This window comes from Daldinia decipiens, assembly GCF_022478715.1.
Source record: "Daldinia decipiens strain CBS 113046 unplaced genomic scaffold F4813scaffold_4, whole genome shotgun sequence".
Taxonomy (NCBI): Eukaryota; Fungi; Ascomycota; class Sordariomycetes; order Xylariales; family Hypoxylaceae; genus Daldinia; species Daldinia decipiens.
The window spans coordinates 144,558-170,691 of NW_026054547.1; the positions used below are offsets into that span (position 1 = coordinate 144,558).

Consider the following 26,134-nt stretch of genomic DNA (forward strand, 5'->3'; position numbering starts at 1 on the left):
AACGTGCACTAGATTTAGACCACCTTATATACATCTTCCAAAGATCAATCAGACATCACTTATGCACCATTCTTAGTTTTACGCTTTGATTTCTCACCGGTTGACGATACTTATTATGCACCTTACGTGACCGTACAGACTTGACCGCCTCCAAGTCCCAGGTATATTGAAGCCCGGAGGCTTGCTTATCTGGCCATATTGTCGACTTGGCCCGAGAGCCCTTATGAAGACATAGAAAATACACCAATCATATTACACCAAGAATATGTGCGTATACCCTTAAGGACTGTATTTGTTGTGGCATAAATAAAAAGTATTTGATCATGATTTGAACCGGTGTGGAAACCTGCTCCGTGTTTTCCGTGTTCGAATCATTCCTAACGAACCAGCTTTCACCATGCTTATCATTGCTACTCAAAAGCTTCTTCGGCCTGATGTCTTGGTTCGGGTGAAAAGTGTATATAAGACGTCAGGTATCGAAAGGTTAAGTAAGTTTATACTGGCCAGCAGTACAGAATAGAAACCATTGAACCATTGCGTCTGTGCAGGCCGCCGATGTTCACACGGAGAGCTGCCGCGAATTGCGATGTCTGACATTCCGGAAAAGTCACGGTCGCCAGCCAATTGGCGGGCATACGCCACCTCGACCGAGGTCGAATCAATCCTTCTGAGGCAAGGCCAATCAGGGACGCAAATGGTGCGACTACATTGTACTTCTTCTGTTGCGATAATGGCTAATTGGTTACCTACGATAGCATGATGTATACCTCGATGGATCAGCACTGCTCAAGGCAAGCCCTGAACAGCTTTATATGTATACCGATGTGCTCGCTCTAGATGAGAATACCATATTCGGTCTATCGGAGAATGCGCAAGTGACCATCCTGACGAGGGTTATCACAGCGGATGCCCCTGTGACTCTCAAGGTGATCCCACCAGCTGATGGTAGTTGCGCCGTTGCCATCTACGCATCGGTGTTGGATCAAGATGTTGCGGTACAGGCTGGGAATTCGAAGCCCCAGAAGCTGGGCTTAGGTCCGGGGTCTGGGCATCTCGGGGTAGTTATAGTCGTCAACGCTGATACTACGAACCCAGTCACGTTGGATTACATCAAGAAGTACGGTTATGATAACAGACAGAGCCACGTATCCAGCCTGGAGACGCAACTGCGTATCGCCTCGGTGATGTTCTGGAAGAACACTTCCGTTGCCATCTCTCTCTGTGCCCACGTCGCCGCCTTTACCGTGTCGCCCTCACCGCACTACCTCCTCAACTCCCAAGCCGTGGCGCTAGGCCAGCAGCTCGCGGCGCAGGCGGTCACGGATGACGGCAAGCTACTGGCCCAGGCCCAGGCGTAAGCCATCAAGGCCGGCCAGCAGTACGTCCAAGCCGCGATGGAGGCCGTGCTGTGCGAGAGGGATGTAGAACGCCTCAAGTCGCTAATAGACAAGTACGAAGGACAGGAGGATGTGTACGAGACAGCAAAGACCAATCTTTTTGACCACTTCATGGCCTTGCGGACCAGCCTGGTGATCGAGATGCGAAATATCACTTGGGCATACAAATACTACGCCTTAAAATATAGCAGAGTCATTTTAGATGTGCTCAAGTCGACCGCTGAGTACCGGCAAGATAAGCTGGCCATCAAGCAAGACATCGACAACGCAGATGCTGCGTATGCAACAGACTTTGAACGTCCGTTCCTCCCTCCCTCCCTCCCTCCCTCTCTCTCTCTCTGAAATCAACAATACTGACTAGGACGGCAAGGTGGTCGTCGACCTGCAGATCAGCACTTCGGGCCTCTACCAGGACGTGCAGGATGACCAGATCTTGAGCTTCACGAGTCCCCGCCAAGTCCGCAACTTCTCGTACGAGCTGCTGGCGTCAGGCGAGACCGGCGACATCTGGGATCACGCCGACGAACACACAGATATGCAACACATCTACCGATACTCTAGTAAATCTTCGCCCCGTCCGGTGTTCAGCACCGTGATGGAATTTATCTAATCGTTAATATTAGTTTTACTATCGTAAAGTCACAGACATCTGCGACTATATGATCGCCGCCGGGGCAGGCATCAGAAAAGATTACGGTACCGGAAGCCTTGGTCACCTATATACGCTAGCCTTCACTCCATTCATATAACTGACTGAAACAAAATGTATGTAAAAGACATCATATTCGACGGCCTTACAGAGCTCTACAAGCACCCAGATAACGAGAGCCTCCACCAGCAGATCGGCCAGACCATCAAGGATCGAGTGTAGACCCTACGAATTATCTCCGACGTAGCCGCTGCTGTTAAGACAGATATGACCAGGTCAGTCCAGGCCATCATCGAGCATCAGGCGAGGCTCGGAGAAATGGCGAAGCCAATACAAGACTCCTCTACTATTTCAGAACTCCTGAGAGAGTCGGATGGTGATGACATGGACTACCAACAAGATATGGAGGCAGTGCAAAACCTCCTGGTACGTGACATACACACCACCACATGCCCCTTCCTTTTTTTTGTTTGTTCTTGACGTATGTTAACTAACGGCTTATGGTCACCGTTCGAAGAAGATAATAGCCGATCAGAAGATGGAAGACCAGTCGAGTCCCACGCTGAGCGAACTAGAGAAGCTCCTGGGTGAGTATATCCCTCATTGCATCCCTCATTGTATTGGTACCACCTGCTCCTCTCCAGCTAACAAGGCGAAGGCATGGTTGTACCTACCAGAAAGGCTAACACAAAAGCTTTTAATCGATTTGATACATAGGGGCAACAGCAGCAATCCTAAGCGACATGACATCGCCACGAGAAGAGTTCGAAGAAGCCGCCAGGCCGGGACCGGACCTTGTGCTTAATCTAGAAAAGGAAAACCTCATTGAGATGTGGGATTACCTGGTGACAAGAGGTAGTCGATCCCTTCCTGTTTCTTCTTTTCGCTTCGGTATTTTTGGACAATTGCTTCGTATCTCCCTACGCCCCAACGAATACTTGTCAAAACGCTAACCTTGATATACGCAGTGCAAGAATTCAAGGATCAATACCAGATGTAGCCGAGCCAACAAGAAGAACGGAAAGGTGGCACCGAAAAAGGCTTGAGCCCCTGAGTTTTCTCGAAATACGGAACGGACCGAAAGAAAGCAAGGGTTATTGTACCGTTCATCTTTTGAAGCAAGGACAGAAACGCGAGGCCACCTTTTGGTAACACAATAGGGGCTGAATTTTCTGTTCATCGTTAAAATTTCGGCAGTTATAACGTATCGAAATCTAGCACCCGTATTACCTACGAGACGCAGTGAACTAAACAACATAATGAGTAATTTGCCAACTCAATAAAACATCCATGAATATCACTAGACAGTGAGAATTGTCATCGGCAGGGATTCATCTAGTAACATCTATAATTTTTCAACCCAAACGAAGGAGCTGGGCAAGGGGTCGATCTCATATCGTTCAACAAAATCTCTACATGCATCATACAAGTCCATTGCTGGCCCAATGCCAATAAGGTCGTCAGAATCACCCATCGGGGGGTTCAAGGGGGCCATCACGCAAGTAACAATCCAGAACGTGATGTATAAACATACCTACGCTGTATAGATAGGTATATAGGTATACACTATATAAATAGTATGCATGAGGTATATATAGATGCACACTTATAATCAACAAAGCTCTTTCCTTGCAGCTTTTCACTACCATACACAGCCAAATCCGCTCGGATCAAAACTCGCAGACAACACCTCCAAATAGTATGGCGCCAACCGTTATTCATTCGGAGGAGAGAGAGCCATATGCCCAACATCATGACCGATATCATAAATCCTTTTCTTCCCCTTTTCTAATCCGCTCAGCTACCCAGCGAGCCCCTCTAAGGACCAGGACCGGTGTCTATGCCTACGCCCATGGCATCTCGATGGACCCCTTTTTTTAGTTTCGTGTACGTGCCGTGTGAAAAAAGCCCCACCCTTACCCCGTCCAATTCTATTTACCAACGATAGTTGCAAATAGATAAAAACGCCCGTTCCTCTAGTAAACCCTGGGTTATATGTGCGTATGTGCCCCGCGTAGACCTTAACCAGCCAGGTCACCCGCCTATATCCGTGATGAAGGCATGCCTCGTCCGAGCCTAGTAATCCGTTTCGCCAATCGTAAAGTAGTGTTATTTTTTGTGAGAATTGAAATTATAAATATTATTCGACACTCTATATGCCTCAGCAGTGAGCGCAAGGGATAGTGGGTTTGCCGCGAAGAGTGGAAGGTCCCTTACGCCTCCGACTTCCTAGTGCAGGCATCCCATCCCCGGGTTGAGAATCATCGCCTGTCTCGAACCGCTCGTTGCCGATCATGATGACCTTGATCACGTTGCTGAGTCCTACAGCTAAGCAAGAACGACCAACTCGAACCATTGGCCCAAGATTCGTGACGAATAAATGACCGTCATCTTCGACCTTCGAACATAGTGGGAGGGCCTCCCATGTCTCCTGTTTTCCGAAATGGGAAAACATCCATACTTCCCAGTTGTCTTGGGAAACATGGCCGTTTGCAGGTTTAACAGGGTGATGACGGCGTCGGAGGCCGCTGAGCTGTTGCAGGGGCTGACGGTCAAGATGACCGTCTGCTCGAGATTTCTCACCATTCTTCCTCCTAACTCCGACCATGATCCCAGAGGGCAAAGCATCCCAGAGTCCAGGATTCTTAATAACCCGTCTCGATTCTTTGGCTCTTTGCCATGGACAGCACGTTTTCCTGGTGGGAGAAGCTGGGTCGCAGAAGCACAGGGACTCTCCTTCGTGTTGCGGACTATAGGTTTGTACTATTAGGTCTCGCGTATATGTATTGAGATATGCCAATGTAAAGCTCCATAAGGCAAGGGAACCGCATCGCATTCTCCGTGGCCTCGAATGGAAGCATTTCAAGCTTTTCGGTTGGATTGGATCCACCTTGAAAGTATAGATTGCTCTGAGAGTCTGCGCATCTACTAAGTCCGCAGTCTGGGACCGAACAATGAGGAAGAAGCCTAACTCCGGCAAAGCTTGAATCGAGATAGATCCGCGGTCCTTGGAATTGCCTGCCTCTACGATTTCGGTGGTCCAGCTGGATCCCTCTTGGGTGGCGAGGCGTACCTGACCCTCACGGGTTGAAGCCATCACTTGAGCAGGAAACCCTGCGAGTGTTAGCGGATATAAGTTCATTTCACAAAAATTCAAGTCTCACTTACCCTTTTCTGAAAGAAAGCCAACGGAGACGATAGAGCTCTCTTTATTAAATATATAGTTATTGGGCACTGCTTGGTCGGTCCTAAGCTCTGTGATGACACCGTCCCGTCGGATAAGGATCAGAGAAGGAACGGCCATGGAGTCATCAGCGACAAAGAAGAAGGCTTCCGGTTTATGTCGATCCGGCTCCGCCCTAATAGGAGAACCCCACCTTAGTTCAACGAGATCCCAGAGTAGAACTTTGTCAGAAGTTAAGAGTGCAAGCCAGTGAGACTCCTCATCAATGCACATAGCTAGTACTGGAAACGGGATCATGTAAGAATCCGCATTTTCGCCCAACACATAACTCTCACCTCCAGCTTTTATATCCCAGACTCTGACAACTCGGTCTAGCCCTATAGACACAAGGTGACCATCAGAACAGGCTGAGATCAAAGCGACATCTAAGGAATGGCCTATGTTCAAAGTCTTAACCGAGAGGAGAGTGTCCCCATCCGGACCACCTCGTGAGGAATCTGCTAATTCGTCCCATAGTAGATAATTCATTAACAGACGAACTGCCGCTGCAACAATAAGTACTGTCAGCAGAAAAGGTGCCGATTGATGGCGTACAAAATCATATACGGCGGGTGTAAACCAAGGCTCGTTGGCGGAAAGACTTCGATCTGATCCCTTGAGCACAAATACTGTAGGGTGAAAGACTCTTGCAATGTAGCTATGGGCGCCGGGCTTAACAACATGAATGAGCTCTCGAGCTGTCTCGTGATCTTGAAGACCTAGCCACGATGCTGGGCTCCTACCCTGATGGACTTCAGATAGGGATGAAGCTGGTGTTAGATCCTTGTATTTGGGAGAAATGCGAATGATCCGACTAAGCAACTTAACTACGCCTTCATTCTCCCAAAAGTGCCATTGAGCGAGGAGGAGGAAACCCACCATGACAATAGTCCCAGCAATACGTGTTGACATAGCGATCTTGCCCTGTAGCATCGCGTCTATCCATGTTTGACGCGAGTGAGAGCCAGAAGCGGAGCGTTGATCTCTAATCGACGCTTTCGCAAGTGCATCACTAAGCTCGGTTCGTCGAACATCGACACTAAGTACTGAGAGGAAGAAAGTAGATAGATAGAAGAAGTCGAACATCAATGCGATGGCTGCGAAGGTACAAAATGCCGAAACACCGGGGGACACGATCTTTGAAAAGCCGTATAAGAGGAATACATTCTGAGCCACACTGGCCAGTGCGATGTGGCCTGTCTCACCAAAAGCCTGACCAACCCTATTGCTGGTACTATTTTCAGACGGCGTGAGAATGACAGCGTTAATGAGCCGATGGATGTTTTCAAGACTCATACAGAAAATGACGACCGGATATCCCAAACGTGGAAGCCTCGATAGATCGATCTTAAGTATAGCGCATATGGTGAAGCTCGATAAGATGGCGAGAACGATTTGAGCTATAACCGTGACCATCAATCCCATCTTCGACCTAACAGCCCGTAAATTGGATAAAGTCGCCAAGAAGTAAATGAGAAGGACCGAATAGGGGACTCCTAAAACGATGACGTCCTGAGACGAGATGGGACGAAACTTAAATTCATACAATTCACTAGTCCTGCCGCTCGGAGAGTACTCAAATATATCCCAATGATCAGCCACATTATATTTGAGAGCCTTTAGCCTCTCCTGCCATAAACGACCAACCGGGGAGTCTCGCAGGTGGATGAGGGTGATGACAAGTGCATCAGCAGCGACAAGCCGACGATCTTGAAAGCGCTTCCCACTGAAGACGGTCGAGTGCCTCAAGGTTACATTGACCGAAGTTGGTTGGGATTTTCTCTCGTTTGCCGTCTCAATGATATCGTCATCTTGTTCTATATTCTCTGCAGAGCACGACCAATACTGCAGCGGAGATTGGAAAAACCAAGACTCGTTAGTCAGGCCATTCACGATATGATAGGCGTCGCGTTGACTCGGCGTAATATCTATAGTCGTAGCATTTTGAAAGTGAGCATCACCAGCAATATGGCGTCGCGGATCGAAGTTGACTGTGGGACTAAGGAGTTCGTCTTGAAGTTCTAGGGCACCAAGCAAAACATTTCTATTAAGAGCCTGGAAATAGTCGCCGTGGACCCATATCGAACGCATAATAACGTCGGGTTCGGCCCTATTCCTGTCGTGTAAGGGAAGAGTATCGGTCCAGGCATGTTCGGGAAGAGAGGACGCGCCATTGATGAAATCGGTGGTATAGAGGAAAGGGAAAGGATATACAAGGACGGCGGCAACGGCAACGGATATTAATAAGGTCGTAACAACATGACTAGCAGCGTATCTTCCATACCGGGCGAAAGCGCGGCGTAAGGGGTGCGTATCGGTAAGCACGGGGGCTTCGGTAGTTCTAAGATTACCTTGTCAATTGAGCTGTATGCAAAGCAGACAGACGAGATGAAGCACAACATACCCTCTAAAAGGATACAGAATATACCAAATCATTCTTTCCACACGTGGTGGGCAGTCACCAGATTGCGAGCTGCCCACGATAACTCGGCGCGCAGAAGAACGGTAGGCAAGGGCCTTTCCTGAGTTTGCAGGAGGAGGCGCATTATACTTCTCCAAGATATGACATAGGAGGAAGAGCGCTAGATATCTATAGAATTCGACATATACGTATGGACAGACAGGTGGGTATGTAGGCAAGTAAGTACTTGTGTCGATATTTAGGTAGGTATCTAATACAGTAGATGTCTCATCGTCGGGCCCGAAGTCTAGAGGATGGATCTTGGGACTGGGACTGGGACTGGGACGAAGACTCGGACGAGCAACCAAGGTAGAAATTATTCGATGGAAAAAGCAGGGACAAGTTGAAAGGCGGAAAATCGGACATGGAGGCGCTATCTCGAACTTCGTATTTCATAACAGGGAATTGATTAGTGAATGCCAATAGAAAAGTTACTATAAGAGGACTAGACTACTAGAGCGGCGCTGCCGTGTTAGAGTATTGTCTTACTGTCTCGCCCTTGACTTGACCGAGTTAAGCTCACTTTCGTCTGACTTGCGTAATAAGGTGGAAAGTGGAAAGTGGAAAGTGGAAAGGTGGATGCAGGAAGATCGGATCTCGATTGTTGTATCTCGGGCGGGCGCTTTGAAGATTTCCAAGTTGCAGAGTTGCAGGAAGGACAGGGAAGAGGTTTGTACTTACAGTGTACTGGATAAGTGTACCAATAGACTAAACAAGCCAGGTAAGTGTGCCTTACGTATTGTGATTGTACAGACTGTTTCTTTTTCCTTTGCGACTTCCATCCGTTCTCTCATAGTAGCGTACATAGGTGCCAAGTTTGGGACAAGGTAGACATGGACTTGGGACTTGAGAGGCGCGCCGGCGGGGCGGATTAGCGGGACTCGCGGACGGCCGGGTAGAGATCCTATTCCTTGGTAACCTAGGAAAACGTCGTTGTAGCCCCTCCAAGCAAGCCCCTCAACAGTACAAGGTACAAAAGTACTTCGTCGATCCCCTGGAAAACCCCCCTACAGGGTACCTAACTGGCACTCCACTCTTCCCCCTCATAGCTGGAATCTCCTGCATTTTCGGTCTGAAATGTGCACCTTTGCTTTGTCCTCTGATTTTTCTTCTTTTTTTTTTCCAACAAAATTGGCCCTGGCTTTTGGCGAACGCCTCCCAATATTAGGCAAAGTGCCGTGTCGAAGAATTCCCAACAAAGAAAAAAAAATACCTAAAAGATCATCCGTAGATATATATTATCAGTAGCAAACGACATGTCTATCAACATATTAAGGAAGCTGAGCTATGATGCAGCATTGGCTGTGGCTGTAGCTGTTTGATGCATCGTCGTGACGCCAATACCTAGCTCATGACCGAGGTATCGAAGGACGGAAGGAAATGCAAGCAGATCTAGGTTAGCAAGGTAGGATCGTGAGGAGTATGCAATAGAGATATATATGTAAGTATGTAGACGTCGCAACGGGGACTAGGGGGGAAAACAGCAAAGCTGGGCTCTCCCATACCTTATATTTATATTTATGAAATTCCGTCACTTGTCATCAACCCATGCTGCGCGAGGTAACTGACCGCTTATATTGCTACCTAATAAGAAAATCAACTCCATCCTCAGCGGTCGCGGGCGGGGTTCGTCAAGTGAGAATCAGCTCACTTTTTCTCACGATGCCTTCGATTGGCGTGCCGTTATTGGTGCGTCCCGGGCAGATTAGGCAAGGGTTGGTAATTAGATCTCCCCAAACCAGATTCTCGGGAGCTGCTAATCAAAGATCATAAACTGTAAACGTACCTACGTGCGCGGTACCGGTGGATGCATCCCTCCAGCTTTACCTGTAACATATCATATAAACATATCATATCATATTGCTGTCACCAACCGTACCCCCTTCACTGGAGAACGTATCATCCGGTCCCGAATAACGGACACCGCTGCAGCCAGTCGACCCATCCGGAAAAGATGGAGAAAAGCGAAGATCTAAGCGGCGACCCCATCGCGGAGCTGATCACCAGCTTTAACGAGCTCAACGCCGGCTCAGTCGAGGAGTTAGACGAGGAGCCGAGCCCGCTCGAGTTCATGAGGTACGTAGCGCGGAATACGCCCTTCGTCGTACGCGGTGGAGCTTCCGACTGGCCGGCCGTGAAACGATGGACTGCCTCGTATCTCCGGGAGTCGCTCGCCGGCCACCATGTCAATGTCGCGGTAACACCGTATGGGAACGCCGATGCTCCCACCGATCAAGACGGCCATTTGATATTTGCCAAGCCGCACGAGGAGGAGCAACCCTTCGGCTCGTTTCTCGATTACTTGACATCTCAAGAGCTATCATCCCATTCCTCACCTGAGAGCAGAGGGGAAGTACGGTATGCCCAGACGCAAAATGATAACCTGCGCAATGAGTACTCCTCACTCTACTCCGAAGTACCACCCTCCATCCCCTTCGCACGCATCGCCTTGCAAAACGAGCCCGACGCCGTGAACCTATGGATCGGTTCCTCCGCGTCGGTAACCGCATTGCACCGCGACAACTATGAAAACGTATATGTACAAGTCGCAGGGCGCAAGCACTTCGTCTTGTTGCCCGCGCTGTGCCAGCCGTGCGTTAACGAGCAACAGCTCGAGCCCGCATCTTATATCCGAGAGGCCCGAGGTCTGCGCTTACAAAAAGAGGATGGTGACAAAGTCCCCTTTGCAACCTGGGACCCCGATAATCCAACTATACGGAGCACGAAGTATTCGCATCTAGCACGGCCCCTGAGGGTTACGCTTGAGCCAGGTGATATGCTATATCTACCAGCTATGTGGTGAGTGCTAGCGTCAGCGTATAAATCCGATATGTCCTGGGGAATATTGGAGTGCTTACGGCCAATATTAAGGTACCATAAAGTCTCGCAATCATGTTCCGAAGAAGGTATCTGCGTTGCCGTCAACTATTGGTAAGACTTTAGTCCCTTGAGACGTATTTCCCACCCCTCCAAACGCTCACTTACACGTATAGGTACGATATGGAGTTCAGCGGATCTCTTTATTCCTTAGTATCATTTGTCCGGACTCTTGGTAATGAAGCAACACAACAATGCCATATTCGTAGTCACAAGGAAACGTAAAATCCACCTGTTAGCCATACATTCTTAAATTCGTAAGTTTATCTAACTAGCTTATTCTCAATTCCTATGTGTACAACACTCACTGGACCTGGGCGTTGAATCCCCTATTAACTAACCCCCCGGCAGTTGCACTCGGGTTTGCCAGTGCCCATCCAACCGGTACTCCAAACACCTTGCTATTCAGCAATACCAAGAGACTTATTCTCTTTGGACCAGCCACATACCACATAGAACGTAGCCTACTCCAAGCATTAAATATTCACCTTGACACCCAATGGGTGTCTTGCCTCCTCGTCCAAAAACCTCCCCTTGTCATCGCCGATCTTCCTTCTGAACAACGCCAAATCCTCCAGGAGGTCGTGCATGTAGTCCTGAACATCGTTCGCCTTCTCCTCATACACATCCGACCCGTATCCGTCATCCTCGCCGTAGTATGCCTCATCAACAGGACTGGCGCGGCCCTTCTCTGCGTTCTCCTTATCCGCTTCATCCCCTTCATTCTTAACAACCACCTCTGGAATAGGGTTCTTAAGGCTATCAAGCGCAAGTTTAAGATGTAGTCTCAAAGCCTCGTTTTCAGTCTGCAGACTGCGGATCTTCCCTTCAGACACTAGGCTACGCTCTTCCATCATGCGTTGCATGGCCGCGACACGGTTTTGGTACTCCTCTAGACGCTCCTCGCTCTCCTTGGCGTCCTTCTCGCGGCGCCGCGAGTCTGATACAGATAGTTGCAATACTCGGATTTCTTCGGCCATGGCTGCAATCTGTGCGTCTCGCTCCGCCGTGCTGATGTGGTCCTGGTTGACCACGGCACGAGTCCGGATTCTCTTCGCTTGATCCGCGTACCGCAGCGTTGATAGCGTTTCCTCGTAGTCAGACGGCGCGATACACGCAATCATCGCCGTCTTACTGTTACCTCCTAGGGAGTCCTTCAGTAGCCACGTTAGGATGGAGTCACGGTACGGCACGACGTCTCTGTGCCTCTTGCCAGGACGTTGCGCCTTCGGGTCCGCGAGCGCTGCGATGACCCGGCCTAGCGTTGTTAGGGATTTGTTGATGTTACTGCCTTCACGCAGCCGAGCACCAGTCGCCTCAGTAGATTTGGCTCGCTCGCTGCCCGCTAGGTCGACCAGCCGGATTCGCGAGCTACGTTCCGTGGTCTCGTCCGTTTCCATGTCGTGGTGGATCTGCTTTAACATGATGGTAAACACGGCATGGCTTCGACTACTCGTGTCGTTCATCTTGGTGCTCGCTGTCGTACGACTTGAATCTCCCGTCTTCATGTACCGAAGAATCTCATTCAGGCTTCGCACTGGTACCTCAGTCAGATCCTTCACATACGGTCCCTCAGTTGGCGACTCGCGGATCTTCAGATAGTACGGAGGCTGGTTTGGTATCACGGGAACAAGCAAGTCGCGGACGTGCTCGTTGTATACTTCGAAGTAGGAGGCTCGTACGTGATATGAAATATTAGGCGTTTCCTCCTGCGCTGCTTCAATGCGCTGGAACAAGTCTTCACAGGTCCGCGGAATGAGTCCTGGTTGGTCGGGCGTGCCCATCATTGTGTAAGACTTGCCGGAACCAGTTTGGCCATAGGCAAAGATGCAAGTATGGTAACCCTCGAAGTTGTGGTCGAGGAATTCCTCGCCCAGACAATTGTATACATCTTCTTGATGTGCGTAATATCTGTCCCTCATGTTATGACTCCAAAAGGAATTATCAAATATAAATGACTTCTCCTCGACCACCTTGCGTGACTTTGCTCTGGCATTCGCTGGATCATGATCGTTTGGCACATGAAGTGTAGTCATCTGGGTGTGAGGATCCATGCTAATCAAGCACTCCGCACCCCTTTCGATCTCTATAATACGAGTTAATTACCTATCCATCGATTGATCCCGTAACTAAATAGGTAATTGCAGAATCATAAATGACAAATGGCAATACATACCTCTGGGCAAAAACGCCCGGACTCTCACGACGACCCTCACATTACCTCCCGCATCCATCCTCATTTGGGGCGGCAGTATGCCATCTCGAGCACGCAGAGACGGTGTTGAAGCAGACGAATGCATGGTTCTCATATTTAACGACGACATAAAACGCGATTCTAGCATTCCAGTTAATGTTATACAAATGCCGTTGATGAGGTCGTTAGTGCGCTGCTGATATGGATATGGAATGCCGTAGACAGGCATCTGGAGAATGGGGAAGTGGACCGGGGGGGTCTCTTTATTTACTTGGGATTGTACAGGGGCGGACTGGTTGCCAGAGCAGCGGCAAGCGGCGCGGTGGGACGGCGCCGATTGCCCCGCGTTGTGATAGTGACGTCCACTTGTGGCTTACGCCTACCACCGTTTGCGCAAGAGAGGGGCAATTAATCAAGTTTTTGTGATGTTACGTTAGGAGGTATGTAACCTAGTGCTTTCTTGGTAAATTAGAAAATACGACGTTGTGAAATTGAAATTGATAGGCACGAGAAGTGATATGGATTAAAAGTTGCATATATTGGGAATGTATATTCTATTCTCGTAAGATGTCCTCTCATGTGCACGAAAGAGAAAGTAGTCTACATTCTATGAATTCTGACCAGGAAACCAACGCATGCTACAAAATATCTTAGACAACTGTATCCAGGGTACAACTGAACAAAAATGAGCATCAGATGCTATGGCAACGACCTTATCTTCTCGCAAGACCCTTCCCCAATAACTCACTCCCTACTTCGGTGATCAGGGGTTCTTTTGAGAAAACCTTCTTCTTTCCAAGAATAGTTCCTTCTGCATCCATAGTTTTCAGACAGTTTACAAGGTCACCTTCTATAGGCGCACAATAAACTAGGAACCCAAGCGCTAACAACATGCCGTGCAATGCCTCGTTAGAGGATTCTTCTTGAGATATGGCTTCTACTACCGACGCGGCGAGCTCTACTTGGTCATCCTCGGGAAGGACATCTCCTGACTCCTGTCTCGTCTGATAATTCGCGATAGCCACATTGAATAGTAGCGATGCTGCAACTACTCGAATATTGTCGCGACTGTCGTCCAGGAAGCTTGATGAAATGAGCCGCGTGATATGGCCTCGTAGCGTCTCTTGTCTGAGGATCTGTTCGGCGTATAGGTGGCTTGAGAATAGATTGCAGGCCATCTGTAAAGTAACAAGCCTTAGAGCGTAAGGACATTCGCTCTCTTTATTCACAACGTCAAGGAGGGTGACCACTGTTTTCTGATCATGCTCTTCTGCGAAGTACCCGCTAAACCGTTCATCCACAAGGGCACAGCGGAAGAGATCAACGACTGTGAACACGACTTCCTTGGGCAGAGATTCAACTGCAGAGCATATAAACCTAGAGAAGGCGGGCAAGTCAGGTAGTGGAGCTTCTGCAGGGCCTTCAGATGACCGAGTTTCAATGAAGTTCTTCACACTCTGAACCGAAGGGTCGTCTGCTTTTGACCCTAGCTTAGACAATAGCTTCGAAAGTGGTGGGACTTTTTCGTATAATACTGGTTTCAACTCAGCATTCGCAAAGCGAGGCAGTCTAAGCATTCGATGCGGATGGCTCGGGACTGCCATCTGAACCAGTAGTTCGACGGTACTTTTAAGCCGAGTAGCATCTGCGCCCATCCATCGTTCTCCTTCTTTACCATGAACGAATGTAATAAACGTAGGTGTTGCTCTAATGGAGTATTTCTGCGCAACATCAAAGGCTCGAGATATATCAACCTTTACCACCGCAACCTTACTCCCATGCTCCGCTGCCAGACCGTCGTATAGAGGATAAAGTGCTTTACAGGGACCGCAGGTTGCCGAAGTAAAGAAGACGATGGCACATGATTTCTTGGCTTTTTCTAGCACGGCATCAAACTCCCGGATATTAGTAACATTTATTACGCTTGGACGTTGAAAGTGAGCAGATGAACCGGCGCCGTTTGCGGTACCGTTTGTATGTGGTTGAACATTATCCTGGATGCCGAGGAGTCCACCTCGTTGAGCTTTTCTCTGCTCAACCATTCGCACGAGTTGAGGTTGTAGCATTCTTCCGAATGGTGAATCAAGAACAGCTTGCGGCATATTCGCTATGTGGCTTGGTATCCCCTTTCCTAATAGAAACATGGCGAAATCATTGCTGAAATTGTTGCAGTTATGTCGAAACAGATCATAGGCCTATTTACCTAGTCAGCATATAGCACCCGTCGAGACTGTCTCTTTAACTTACCTCGGGGGTGTATATGTGCTTGAGCGAGTCGAGATATTCAAGGATCACCTCTATAGGTAGCTCGGTCTTCCCGAGATGAATTCGTTCTAACGGTTGACCCAGATGAGAGGTTCCGGGCCGGATTACATTTATGCCACTATCATAGACATATTCCTTGTTGTCTAATTCGATTGAAGTATGATAAATAGCATCAAGCTGAAAGCCTAGTAGTCCAAGGGACAGCTGCTTAGCTAGACCATTTGATAGGTCGTAAACAAGAAGATGGACGTCCATCGCGAAAGTTCTTTTAGTAATGGTTTGCGTTGTAATTATTATCGCCGTCTAAATTCTTATAAGTCCGCCTTGTCTTCTCAGCGTCTATGTAATTGTAATTGAATAGAATATTTAAACTCTAGGCTCAGAATTGAGGAGAAAGGGACCTCGCGATGGGAAGTTATATGAGAAATAATTAAGTCTAGCTAATGGAAGTGAGATTTGAATCCGCCGAATAATAGGTAGTAGTTATGACAGGAGGCAACGATATGTACGTCAACTCGATGTTAAACAAACAGCGTCACAGTACCTTCTAGTAACAAAGGTACATAGGGCTATGTACCTTCCCACCGGAGTTAAATTGCGGCTGACTCTCCCATTCGGTCAATAGGTACATATGTAATCCGTATTGTACCTCAGTGTGGCGGTGGGAAGTCGAGGCTTGAACCTGCCAGATGCTAGGTAGATTCTAGATGCCAAGGCTGCAAGGTCGGCCAGGGCTGCTACATAGGGTACGGGGTTACGTACAAAGATGACAGGGGTATGCAGTAATTAATCCAGCTAAGTCACTGGAAATAGTAGCGAAGTGCCTTGGAGTGCCAACTAAATTCAAGCAGCCAAGTCATCTTCAGGGGTCATCGATAAGGGAACATTAAAAAAAACCGTTGAAATTGGAAAATCTTCTAGATTGCCATTTGCCATTTGCCATTTGCCATTTGCCATTTGGACAAGTTGTGTTGCCTCGTGTTCGCCGCCCCCCTTTTCCACATTATCCTATTTAAAGATTCTCATATCCGGCATTGATCCTCGCTCCTGTCCGGTTTAGACTTTCGTGTGTCAAGCTGATCCCTCTTTGGCTTTTTTCTAGGTTTTCTTTTTTAAATTTTTTTTTTTTTGCCTTTTCTTTCACTCCTTCACTAGTTACCAATTAAATTCCCCGGTCTTCTTGGGGATGCATCGCATGTAAAAGGTTATGAGGAGAACATCAGTTTCACTGCCTACGAAGCAAGTTAGACACGACCCTCACGAAAAACCTGCACGTTACGACTCGGGCCACCGAGAACCCGGCATCGTGGAGAAACTACAGGCTGCGACCATGAACCAGGCCCAAAGGACGCGATGGCTAAAGACCACGGCCATCGTTGTCTTCTTGGTGTTCCTGTTCTACTACATCTCGCCAAGGGGTGTAGAAGTATATAAGGGTGGTATGTTGCCTCGTAACTGAGTCTTATAGTTCCATTCGAAATAGCAATCTAATTGATTTTTGTAGTGTCGCATTCTGGCGGCCAGGTGCCGTCCGATTCATCATACGGAACCTCGAAATGTACGAAATCGTTTTCTAAGGACAAGCCAATCGTACAATATGTCCTCATGATCGACGCTGGCAGCACTGGATCTCGTATCCATGTTTACAAGTTCAACAACTGTGGCCCGACCCCAGAGTTAGAGAAGGAAGAGTTCAAAATGACCGAGAAGAGCGTAGGCGGCTTGAGCAAGTATAAGGACGACCCAGTCGCCGCCGCGAAGACCTTGGATAGTCTCATGGAAGTGGCGATGGCGACCGTTCCCGACAAGTTGAAGGGTTGCAGCCCGGTTGCCGTAAAGGCGACCGCTGGTCTGCGAATGATCGGCCAGGAGGCCAGTGGGAAAATCCTTGAGACCGTTCGGGAGCACCTTGAGAAGGACTACCCCTTCCCCGTTGTCTCCCGAGAAGAGAATGGCGTTGCGATCATGGACGGTTCTGACGAGGGTGTATACGCCTGGATTACTACCAACTACCTTCTAGGAAAGATTGGAGGACCTGACCAGAGCCCAACCGCTGCCATCTTTGATCTTGGTGGTGGTTCCACGCAAATTGTCTTTGAGCCTACGTTTAAGGGACTTGCTTCTGGCGGCATGCCCGAGAAGCTGGCTGAAGGCGACCACAAGTACGAGCTCTCCTTCGGCGGACGAAACTTTGAGCTCTACCAGCACTCTCACCTTGGATACGGATTGATGGCGGCTCGCAATTCTATACACTTGAACTTGCTACATGATATCTACAAGAAGGAGAAGAGCAAGGCCTTCCTAGAAAAGCCCATTCTCAACCACCCTTGTATCAATGCGGGCCGGACCGATAAGATTACGGTTAAACTTGGTGACGACAGCCCCCTAGGCACCGGCGAGTTGCGGCTTAACGTGACCGGCCCCATGAACCCTGCTCCGGCACAGTGCCGCGCTCTGGCTGAGAGGATTCTATACAAGGACGCCGAGTGTAAGCTTGCACCCTGCTCTTTCAACGGCGTCCACCAACCCCCACTAGCCAAGACCTTCGCTAAGGAGGATGTCTACATCTTCTCTTTCTTCTACGACCGCACTAAGCCTCTTGGAATGCCCGATTCGTTCACCCTCCGGGAACTGCACGACCTCGCTAACGCTGTGTGCGGCGGCGAGGACTCGTGGGGCACATTCACTAATATTCCAGAGGCCCTAGAGGAGCTACGTGATCGTGGCGAGTACTGCTTGGACCTCAACTTCATGATAGGATTGCTGCACAGCGGTTACGAAATGCCTATTGACCGGGAGGTCAAGATCGCTAAGAAGATCAAGGGTAACGAATTGGGCTGGTGTCTAGGAGCCAGGTAAGCTTATCACGCCCCCTTTTCCCTTTTAACCCGATACAAATACTAAGAGATTTCAGTCTGCCCTTATTAGCAAAGAACTCCGGCTGGTCCTGCAAGGTCACTCAGACCTTTTAATCGTACTACACGCTACCCTAACGAGATTAGGGACGTGACTATTGGAAAGTTTAGATAATTAATGACGAGGAGGCACGGACACGGCGGAGGCGGATAACTTAGGTAGTTGCCCTGCGAGGCCGGCGTTTTTCGGATCTGGTTGTAAAAGTGTAGTACGAAATACGGCGCCGGCATTTCCGTCTTCGACGAAGATAAGTATAATAGGGAATGGGCGAACTGTACTATAGGAAGATCACGAATGAAAACATTAGGACGCAATCGATGTTTAGACCTTATTACTTCTATTCTTATGTGCTATCGAACTATGACTTAACCCTGGGTATCATAACCTATCTATCTATAATGGTGCCTCAACCATACTCAATACATCCTCTATCACATACTCCGCGTCCATACCCTCCAGCAGTGTCTCGATAGCCCCAAGATCACTGCCCCATTGCATGCTGCGTTCCTGCCCCGGAGCCGCGATCCGGATGCGATGTGGGTATATCTTCTTAACTGCAAGCCCAACTAGAGACGGGGTAACGTAGTCGAGGCCGTGCAGTGCAGCAAGACACTTGGCCAGCTGGTCGAGGTGTTTGGTAGCTAAAGGTGTCGCGCCGCCTCCGCCTGGCGCAACGGCTCGATGCATGCGTATAAAGGACACGATGTTCATCTGATATCGCAGCACTTCAATTTCCTGATTGACCTGCCGCGCCTGCAGCGCTAGTGTTGCAATATCAGACTCGCTGATAGACGGGAACGCGAATGAAGGTGCGCGTGAGCTAGAGAGGGATATTTGGTCCGCGGCGAGTTGATCTTCCCGGTGTACGTAGGTCGCGCTGCTACGACTTGGACCCGCGCGAGGCGTAGATGTAAGTACGGGAACAGACATCGAGTCCGCGGTGCTCCGCCGAACTACACTCGAGGCGCTATATAGACTAGCCGTCTCTCCTCCTTTTCTATCATCCTCCTCTTCCAAATGCGCAAAGCCATCCTCGGGATCGTGCCAGTGCGAAACATAGAAGAGGTCGTTCAGGTGAGACACGAGCCGTCCCGCGCCCGCGGACTCGAGCACGGCCACAAACAAGAACTGCTTAGGTGCCGCCTGCACGCTGGTGCGCGTCAGGATCCGCCTAGTCCGTAGAAGTTCCAGACATTGGATCTGTACATCCTTAGGAGCTCGGTCGAGATTCTTCGCTAGGATTACGTTGGCAATCTGCGGCGGCGATCCCGTAAACGGATTTTGGGTTCTCGGCGTGGTGGGAGTCGCAGTTCTGCCGTGGAAATAGGACGCATCGGTTCCTCGACGTCGGAGGGGGGAGGCTGATGGAGTGCGCGGAGTCGGGGGATAGAGTTGCGGTGGTGTAGCTGGGCGAAGCTGGATAGAGGCGGCGAGGTCGTCGAGAGTGGTATGTGGTGTGCAATCTACGAGAGCGGACGACAGATTGAAAGTCTGCGATGCAACAAGTCGCAGTTCTTCAACTAAAGCGTCGAGCTCTTCTGGTTCGGTGCTGACGATGCAGTGTTCGCGACTAACAAGACATAGAAGCGCGGCTAGGTCCAAGTCCTCCAATCCGTGAATCCTATGCAGGAGATCCTCATCCGCCATCGAATCTCTGTCTAGTATATGCCTCGCTATCCATGGGATCACATCGAAATCATATGGTGAGTTGATCGGAACGCTTTGCTTTGCTTTGCTGGATAAGGAGTTGAAAATGTTTAACGAGGACCTAAAGTACCTAAAGAAGTACAGGGGTTTTTAATTGCTGGGGATAAGCTAGCGGGGCAAGCGCGGCCATTGATGGATTTAGATCCGAGAATCCGAGCCTCAACTCACCTTCAAAGCTCTAATTACATGATGTAATTTCTATTCTTCCAAATCAGCATATACCTATATTTCTATTATCGTGAACTGCAAACTACCTAGTTACTACTTCGCTTATTTACGTTGGATGAGTTCGATGGTACAACTTCAGTATCTAGATATGATATTTATGGCAATAAACTTCAACAATAATTTAATCTGTACGGAATATAAAAGGCACGTTTCGTACACCTCAAACATCACATCAGAATGCCTCCCTCCTAAGCAGATACAACACAATTCATTCACCTAAGCATTCCAATCCAATCCATTTCCTCCTTTCCCCTCTCCCCGTTCACGACCGCCGCTATGCCCATTACAAATCAGTATACCATAATATATCGAGACGCAGCAGCAAACAACATCAACGACAATAATGCAGAACAGCCGCACGCATTACTCACGTCCCTTTCCAAAACTTAGGGTCGACCTTGTCATCTGAGGCGGGTGCCGCCCGGTCGTGACGCTTTTCGAAGTCCTGGTTATGTCTTTCGACTTCCTGTTTTTGCTCGTCACTCAGGCCTTCCTTGACGCCGGGCACCGCCTGGTTATAGATCTTGGGACTGGGTGTGCCCTTGCCCTGAGGACCCTTCAATGCCTCACCTCCATTCTGGCTCGCCGCGTTGGCAATACTCCCGCCAGTGGGACTTCCTCCCGTTTCGGTAGCCTCTTTGGACCTAGAACCCCCAGACTGCGCGCTGGCGTCCTCGGGGGACTTCTGTCCGGACTCGCGAGCAGCAGCATTTTTCATACTATCTGACAAGGCGGCCTTCGTAGGACCACCTCCTGTTCCCTTACCCACGTCCGGTGGGCTTGGGCCAGGGTGTTCTGATAATTGCTGCGCATCACTTGACGCTGGCTGGTTCTGAGGGTCCTGTCCAACCGGGTCTCCTTCTCCATCGCCATAACCTGGTGAAAAGTAACGGGAACTTGCTGAAAAGGTACGGCAAGCTCGAGGAGCGCGTGTCCGGGTAGCCCTTAAGGCATTTAAAGAGCTGCTAATACGAATAGCTACCATTGTGAATAACTGTAATCTTAATAATAATGAATAGGTACTTTCTTGAATATTGATACAACTTAGGATAAAATAGAGAGAAGTAAGCTTTTGTATAAAAACATTCAATGACTTAAGACAATAGCAGCCGATTAAAACAGTCATAACTGTGATGCCATAAGGGGGATGATGAAGAATGACATCATGACAAGACTCAGTGTGAAGATCTACTTAACCCTTGGTAGGGATTCTTAGAATTTGCCTTCTATAATGTTAGGTAGTAGTGGTACAAAATGGAGGCTCTTCGGTTCTAGAAACCGAGTAACCTAGATTAATGTACATATCGATCTATTAAGACCAGATACGAAAGTCCCGGTGATGTTCCGTATTGTTTCCTACGATAGCTTCTCAACTGAGATGTCAGCCCAAGGTATAAATACCACCTAGGAAACACCGGTGGTCATTCGAAATTATTTGGCTTCTATCAGCTCTCGTCATATGTTGTACCTGGTAAGAAAGTCTAACTCCATTAAGTAAAAGCACAATAGTCATGTACGATTGAAACAAACCTTAGATGCTGCCCATTAATTTAGAAGACATCATTGAACTTAAATTCATGTACCTATGTGCCTGCATCTGCATGTGGCTTCAAATCATTGTGCTAGGTTGGGGAATGTGGCTGCGACCAGCTAGGTACATATGTAGGTACCTACCTAGGTAGTGTACCTAACCTATTAGCGCTTGATCTCGTGCTCACTAGAGCAACAAGCTACAGCGCCTTATCAGCTAGGATCTGAATCAGGTATATATCAGCGCAGGTCCGACCGGCCAGTCGGCCAGGCAGCGCTAATCCATCTAAGCAACCCCAGGCATTCAAACAGGTACAATAACATCTGCAACTACAACTCCCGTCTCAACTTCAAACAATACAACACGGTCCTATCACGACCTACCATTAACTGTCGCACAAGTTCCGTACCTCAATCGGAAACCCGCTACTTAACCCAGCCTATAAATCCGAGGTCCCTAATAAACCCAAATTAAACCCGTGAACTTCTTCGACCTTAAAGCAACCTACCCAGTCTCCAGCTTCACCTCTGATCTTCGCCATGGCTTCTAGGAAGGGGGCTATCTTGAAGGTAACAATAAATACTATTCCGATTGCATACGCATTTTCAGTGTGACTTCATAAACTGACATGCAATATACTTAGGTTATTGTCCTTGGCGACAGCGGTGTTGGAAAGACAAGTCTGCTGAATCAATATGTATGTTATGATTCCCAACCCGACCAGTTCCCGCCACAGCACCCCGGTTACGATGCCCAAATAGCCCGAAATTAATATCCCACTCTGGACAGGTCAACAAGAAATTCAGCGCCAGTTACAAGGCCACCATCGGTGCCGACTTCTTAATTCAGAAGGTCCTCATCGACGACCAACAAGTCACAGTGCAGGTATGATATGGTGACAAGCTCGTCAAAGGCGATTGCTGACGAGAAGCAGCTCTGGGATACAGCTGGTCAGGAGCGCTTTCAATCTTTAGGTGTTGCGTTTTACCGAGGTGCCGACTGCTGCGTACTGGTTTTTGATGTCAACAACTCCAAGAGTTTCGATTCGCTAGATTCTTGGAGAGATGAGTTCTTAATCCAAGCTTCTCCGAGGGATCCCGAAAACTTCCCTTTCGTAAGAACAATCGTTCTGCCATGATCCAGAACCAGGCTAATCGGACTAAAGGTCGTCCTTGGAAACAAGATCGATGTTGACGAGAGCAAGCGAGTAGTAAGTTAAGATGGACCCGCCATCAACCGGCTCACTCACTCATTATATATAGGTCTCAAGTAAGAGGGCAGCTACTTTCTGCCAGTCTAAGGGCGATATCCCCTATTTTGAGACTAGTGCGAAGGAGGCGGTCAATGTTGAGCAAGCATTTGATGGTATATCTTAATCCTATTTTCATATATGCTCCTATTCTAATCTATATCGTAGTCATTGCACGACATGCCCTGGCACAAGAGGAGTCCGAAGAGTTCAGTGGTGACTTCCAAGACCCTATCAACATCCACATTGAGAACGACCGCGATGGATGCGCATGTTAAGGACCATCAACTAGAATATTAGGGGCATTTCGTCCATTTTATGCGACATTATATGCGACATCCTATGAATCTTAGAGGTTACCCAGCTCGGCTGAACCTTGGTCAGCCTAATGCGCTTTCTTAACCATCGTTCAGCTCTTTGTATGAAAGACTTCGGATTTTAGGGGCTTTCAGGGACATGTTACAGATGCGGAGCAGTGGATTCTCAGAACCGCGTCCATAATGAGTGTATAGAGACAGTTGATACATTGCATCTTTGGTTTTTAGTCTCAACAGTGCAGTACGACACTGCAAAATGGAGGTTTAGGCGTCTTTTCATCATCCAGGTTTACGTATCAAGGTCCCGATTGAGACATCTCGATATTTCTCAGGTAGCAATCAGAAGTGTTTATTTTTATTCATATCCTACAATGTGTTTTTTTCGATATCGCCTTCAATTTTGTGACGTTTCTTGCTGCCTAACCGAGAGTATGGTGATGATTCGTAGGCCTGCCAGTCACCAGCCAACTCATCATAGGCATATCATTAATCAAACCAAATGCATGTGCTCCAGAATGCATAGCACATGCAATTATGTGGTGGGATGATCTGATAGGTACATCCTAAACTGAGTACGTACATCCTAGGTTAGCCACCTAGGTAGTCTTGTCAGTGTCCCGCAAGACCTAAAATAACACGCTAGATATGATACGCAGAAGCTCAGGGGTCTTGGGTCTTAGGTCTTAGGTACCTGTTTTAAATATCCCGGCGTCTTGAATGGCCGACAGCGCCGCATCAATAGGATCGAACCCTTCAATGTGCATGTTTCAAACCCTCGAAATTCACCCTCTTTTGGACAATTTTCGTTCTTTTCTACTCTGTCTTTATGTCCTTGTCGGCCCCTATGTAGACTCGATCCTTGCGACTATCAACGTCGATCCCCTCTTTTTTTTTTGTTCGGATAATAAATGCTTCCGTCTCACGCGACCGTTGTTACACCCCGGCCGGATTCATAGATTACAAAGGGTTTCTGCGCTACACTGCGCTTATCAGACGACGATATGGCGGCGCCGGAATCGATAATTACTGTGGATGAGAGGCAGCTCGGATTTGATGTTCCTAGAAGGAGACTTTCCGAGCCACCGGTACCATCCGAGAACATGTCCGGGTCATCCGCGTCCTGGGGAAGTATCCCAAGCTTAGGACGAAAAGGAGGGATCAGGAATATGGCCAGGAGGACTCTGGGTATTAGTCTATTACTAGTCACCGTATTCCTGTGGACGGCGTCGAATTTCCTCGCCAGCGTGAGTATTCTACGAGTAGGACTAGGGGGCGTCTTTAGCTAACATAGTCGCAAGTATATATTTTCCGATCACACCTACGATAAGCCATTCTTCCTAGTGTATGTTAACACGTCCGTATTTGCGCTGTCGATGATTCCTATATCCATAAAGCATATAATGCAGAATGGCGGCTTTACCCGCGTCAAGAACCAGGCGATGCAGGAGTGGAGAACGAGGTACCAAGGAGTAGAGAGGCTAAAGACACAGGAAGAGGAAGAGGCGGTTACAGTAGGCGAGAGGCTGCTATCCGACGACGAGGGAAGTTTCGAAATAATTGATCCGCCGAGTACGTCGGACAAGCTCTCATTCCTGGAGACGGCGCGGTACAGCCTCGAGTTTTGCATGATCTGGTTCCTGGGTAACTACTTTGCATCGGCGTGCCTGGAGTACACGAGCGTGGCGAGCGTTACGATCCTCACATCTACGAGTAGCGTATGGACGCTGGTATTCTGTGCCGTGATGCGTATCGAGCCGTTCTCGGTGCGTAAGCTAATCGGCGTACTGGCTTCACTCACGGGGATCATCCTCATCTCAACCGTCGACCTCTCGGGCGATAATGACGACAGCCGGGGAAACTTCCCGCATAAGAGCCAGCAGCAGATCGCCATCGGCGACGCTATGGCCTTCTTCAGCGCGGTCGTTTATGGGCTGTACGTTGTGGTGATGAAGGTGCGTATTGGAAACGAGGAGCGCGTGAACATGCCCTTATTTTTCGGACTTGTGGGAGTCTTTAATATTATTTTTCTGTGGCCTCTGTTTTTCATCCTGCATTTTACAGGAATCGAGCCGGTACGTATCTTACCTACAATCACGATAGGGCTTTCGGGAGTAACTAACAGAGAACAGTTCGAATTCCCTCCAAGCGGTAAGATCTGGGCAATTATCATACTCAATTCGCTATCTTCCTTCGTTTCGGACATCTCGTGGGCCTACGCGATGTTACTCACAACGCCGTTGGTTGTCACTGTTGGTCTATCCTTAACTATACCACTGTCTCTAATCGGTGAGATGATCCAATATGCGCAATACTCCAGCTTCATATATTGGATCGGCGCTGCAATTGTACTGGTTTCTTTCATTTTCGTCAACAACGAGAGTCATGACGAGGATGACGGGGCGAAAGCTGGTCCCGAAAGAGGAAATAGAACGGCGGAGCCGTAGCTTTCTACCCATTAGGTAGCCTTATTGGCCTTTTTTTGTTATTGGGTGGGATTATTAGTAGTGACGCGGCGTCACGGTTATAAGAACTGGGTTTGGCAACTGGTGCATGGAAATCAGGCATAACCTAACATATCATAGATAGAATAGATAGGTTATGTATTCTCGGGCCATATCATATACGGGACTAAGAGACGGATACTGCACGTAACCAACCCACCTAATATGAAGGTTATCTCCGAGTGCGTATGAGGGTTCATAATATGTCATCAAATTCAACATGTCAACTAAAGTCTGAATCATTTATCCCTAAGGCCATATAAGCAGGTGACTTCTCAAACATTGTCTAGCCTATTTATAACAGTGCTTTACTTATAACCAAGTGAGATTAAATTCATAAGCTAGCCCATGTGAGATGTGAGATGTGAGATGTGAGATACAGGTCATAAGACATATTACTTAATGAAGTATGGAAGTAGGCAACAGTCACGCATGCTGTTGAGATGCTATCATCCACATATATGGAAGCTCTCACGATAATCCAAGTTATGACTAACACCCGAGCATAAGGTATTTAGCATTCGACTCAGCTCCGGAGAACCCAACCTAGACCATAACGGCACTAGCCTCCGAGGTGATAGTATGTATATTTTCCAAACCAAGCGGTGAATGACATCAG

At 48.4% G+C, this 26,134-nt stretch overlaps 12 protein-coding genes across 12 annotated transcripts; 7 read left to right on the forward strand and 5 right to left on the reverse strand.

Moving 5' to 3' along the window:
• The first annotated feature begins 419 nt into the window (after window positions 1–419).
• F4813DRAFT_399233 (uncharacterized protein) lies at window positions 420–1,479 on the forward strand. Its single transcript, XM_049248152.1, has 2 exons — window positions 420–697; window positions 756–1,479. Exons 1-2 carry the CDS (start codon window positions 587–589, stop codon window positions 1,356–1,358), a joined length of 714 nt encoding a protein of 237 aa, XP_049103112.1. The 5' UTR covers window positions 420–586; the 3' UTR covers window positions 1,359–1,479.
• F4813DRAFT_385684 (uncharacterized protein) lies at window positions 1,395–2,007 on the forward strand (the record flags this gene model as incomplete). The annotated part of the gene is made up of 2 exons (XM_049246288.1): window positions 1,395–1,675; window positions 1,791–2,007. The coding sequence occupies 2 exons, from the start codon at window positions 1,395–1,397 to the stop codon at window positions 2,005–2,007; spliced, it is 498 nt and encodes a 165-aa protein (XP_049103113.1).
• Window positions 2,008–2,160: 153 nt separating this feature from the next.
• On the forward strand, window positions 2,161–3,092 carry F4813DRAFT_385685 (uncharacterized protein; the record flags this gene model as incomplete). The annotated part of the gene is made up of 5 exons (XM_049246289.1): window positions 2,161–2,264; window positions 2,322–2,472; window positions 2,564–2,633; window positions 2,764–2,891; window positions 3,015–3,092. 5 exons carry the CDS (start codon window positions 2,161–2,163, stop codon window positions 3,090–3,092), a joined length of 531 nt encoding a protein of 176 aa, XP_049103114.1.
• A 1,115-nt stretch (window positions 3,093–4,207) lies between these two features.
• On the reverse strand, window positions 4,208–7,705 carry F4813DRAFT_378818 (sterol-sensing domain of SREBP cleavage-activation-domain-containing protein; the record flags this gene model as incomplete). Its single annotated transcript, XM_049245378.1, has 3 exons — window positions 4,208–5,160; window positions 5,215–7,610; window positions 7,674–7,705. The coding sequence occupies 3 exons, from the start codon at window positions 7,703–7,705 to the stop codon at window positions 4,208–4,210; spliced, it is 3,381 nt and encodes a 1,126-aa protein (XP_049103115.1).
• A 1,979-nt stretch (window positions 7,706–9,684) lies between these two features.
• Window positions 9,685–10,832, forward strand: F4813DRAFT_385687 (putative pla2g4b; the record flags this gene model as incomplete). The annotated part of the gene is made up of 3 exons (XM_049246290.1): window positions 9,685–10,529; window positions 10,602–10,661; window positions 10,724–10,832. 3 exons carry the CDS (start codon window positions 9,685–9,687, stop codon window positions 10,830–10,832), a joined length of 1,014 nt encoding a protein of 337 aa, XP_049103116.1.
• Window positions 10,833–11,083: 251 nt separating this feature from the next.
• On the reverse strand, window positions 11,084–12,949 carry F4813DRAFT_378819 (kinesin-domain-containing protein; the record flags this gene model as incomplete). The annotated part of the gene is made up of 2 exons (XM_049245379.1): window positions 11,084–12,693; window positions 12,784–12,949. 2 exons carry the CDS (start codon window positions 12,947–12,949, stop codon window positions 11,084–11,086), a joined length of 1,776 nt encoding a protein of 591 aa, XP_049103117.1.
• Window positions 12,950–13,320: 371 nt separating this feature from the next.
• F4813DRAFT_346614 (DUF862-domain-containing protein) lies at window positions 13,321–15,576 on the reverse strand. Its single transcript, XM_049241860.1, has 2 exons — window positions 15,049–15,576; window positions 13,321–14,996 (listed from the first exon to the last, which is right to left on the reverse strand). Exons 1-2 carry the CDS (start codon window positions 15,319–15,321, stop codon window positions 13,515–13,517), a joined length of 1,755 nt encoding a protein of 584 aa, XP_049103118.1. The 5' UTR covers window positions 15,322–15,576; the 3' UTR covers window positions 13,321–13,514.
• Window positions 15,577–15,908: 332 nt separating this feature from the next.
• On the forward strand, window positions 15,909–18,301 carry F4813DRAFT_346615 (guanosine-diphosphatase). The gene is made up of 3 exons (XM_049241861.1): window positions 15,909–16,505; window positions 16,571–17,921; window positions 17,981–18,301. The coding sequence occupies exons 1-3, from the start codon at window positions 16,274–16,276 to the stop codon at window positions 18,036–18,038; spliced, it is 1,641 nt and encodes a 546-aa protein (XP_049103119.1). The 5' UTR covers window positions 15,909–16,273; the 3' UTR covers window positions 18,039–18,301.
• On the reverse strand, window positions 18,302–19,824 carry F4813DRAFT_346617 (uncharacterized protein). The gene has a single exon (XM_049241862.1). It carries the CDS (start codon window positions 19,627–19,629, stop codon window positions 18,376–18,378), a length of 1,254 nt encoding a protein of 417 aa, XP_049103120.1. The 5' UTR covers window positions 19,630–19,824; the 3' UTR covers window positions 18,302–18,375.
• A 56-nt stretch (window positions 19,825–19,880) lies between these two features.
• F4813DRAFT_346618 (uncharacterized protein) lies at window positions 19,881–21,599 on the reverse strand. The gene has a single exon (XM_049241863.1). The coding sequence runs from the start codon at window positions 21,041–21,043 to the stop codon at window positions 20,285–20,287; it is 759 nt and encodes a 252-aa protein (XP_049103121.1). The 5' UTR covers window positions 21,044–21,599; the 3' UTR covers window positions 19,881–20,284.
• Window positions 21,600–21,702: 103 nt separating this feature from the next.
• On the forward strand, window positions 21,703–23,384 carry F4813DRAFT_346620 (uncharacterized protein). Its single transcript, XM_049241864.1, has 7 exons — window positions 21,703–22,017; window positions 22,092–22,145; window positions 22,238–22,333; window positions 22,383–22,562; window positions 22,614–22,658; window positions 22,711–22,813; window positions 22,866–23,384. Exons 1-7 carry the CDS (start codon window positions 21,988–21,990, stop codon window positions 22,973–22,975), a joined length of 618 nt encoding a protein of 205 aa, XP_049103122.1. The 5' UTR covers window positions 21,703–21,987; the 3' UTR covers window positions 22,976–23,384.
• A 405-nt stretch (window positions 23,385–23,789) lies between these two features.
• Window positions 23,790–25,524, forward strand: F4813DRAFT_219498 (uncharacterized protein). Its single transcript, XM_049239776.1, has 3 exons — window positions 23,790–24,258; window positions 24,313–25,086; window positions 25,144–25,524. The coding sequence occupies exons 1-3, from the start codon at window positions 24,016–24,018 to the stop codon at window positions 25,456–25,458; spliced, it is 1,332 nt and encodes a 443-aa protein (XP_049103123.1). The 5' UTR covers window positions 23,790–24,015; the 3' UTR covers window positions 25,459–25,524.
• The last annotated feature ends 610 nt before the right edge of the window (window positions 25,525–26,134 follow it).

Coding starts and splice junctions, on each gene's coding strand:
- F4813DRAFT_346618 (XM_049241863.1), bottom strand. CDS start 21,043: ATGACTGTTTTAATCGGCTGCTATTGTCTTAAGTCATTGAATGTTTTT.
- F4813DRAFT_346614 (XM_049241860.1), bottom strand. CDS start 15,321: ATGGACGTCCATCTTCTTGTTTACGACCTATCAAATGGTCTAGCTAAG. Junction 14,997..15,048: donor AGCACATATACACCCCCGAG/GTAAGTTAAAGA, acceptor CTAGGTAAATAG/GCCTATGATCTGTTTCGACA.
- F4813DRAFT_346617 (XM_049241862.1), bottom strand. CDS start 19,629: ATGGCGGATGAGGATCTCCTGCATAGGATTCACGGATTGGAGGACTTG.
- F4813DRAFT_219498 (XM_049239776.1), top strand. CDS start 24,016: ATGGCGGCGCCGGAATCGATAATTACTGTGGATGAGAGGCAGCTCGGA. Junction 24,259..24,312: donor CGTCGAATTTCCTCGCCAGC/GTGAGTATTCTA, acceptor CATAGTCGCAAG/TATATATTTTCCGATCACAC. Junction 25,087..25,143: donor ATTTTACAGGAATCGAGCCG/GTACGTATCTTA, acceptor AACAGAGAACAG/TTCGAATTCCCTCCAAGCGG.
- F4813DRAFT_346620 (XM_049241864.1), top strand. CDS start 21,988: ATGGCTTCTAGGAAGGGGGCTATCTTGAAG. Junction 22,018..22,091: donor GGAAGGGGGCTATCTTGAAG/GTAACAATAAAT, acceptor CAATATACTTAG/GTTATTGTCCTTGGCGACAG. Junction 22,814..22,865: donor TGTTGAGCAAGCATTTGATG/GTATATCTTAAT, acceptor TCTATATCGTAG/TCATTGCACGACATGCCCTG.
- F4813DRAFT_399233 (XM_049248152.1), top strand. CDS start 587: ATGTCTGACATTCCGGAAAAGTCACGGTCGCCAGCCAATTGGCGGGCA. Junction 698..755: donor GCCAATCAGGGACGCAAATG/GTGCGACTACAT, acceptor TACCTACGATAG/CATGATGTATACCTCGATGG.
- F4813DRAFT_346615 (XM_049241861.1), top strand. CDS start 16,274: ATGAGGAGAACATCAGTTTCACTGCCTACGAAGCAAGTTAGACACGAC. Junction 16,506..16,570: donor TGTAGAAGTATATAAGGGTG/GTATGTTGCCTC, acceptor TGATTTTTGTAG/TGTCGCATTCTGGCGGCCAG. Junction 17,922..17,980: donor GGCTGGTGTCTAGGAGCCAG/GTAAGCTTATCA, acceptor AAGAGATTTCAG/TCTGCCCTTATTAGCAAAGA.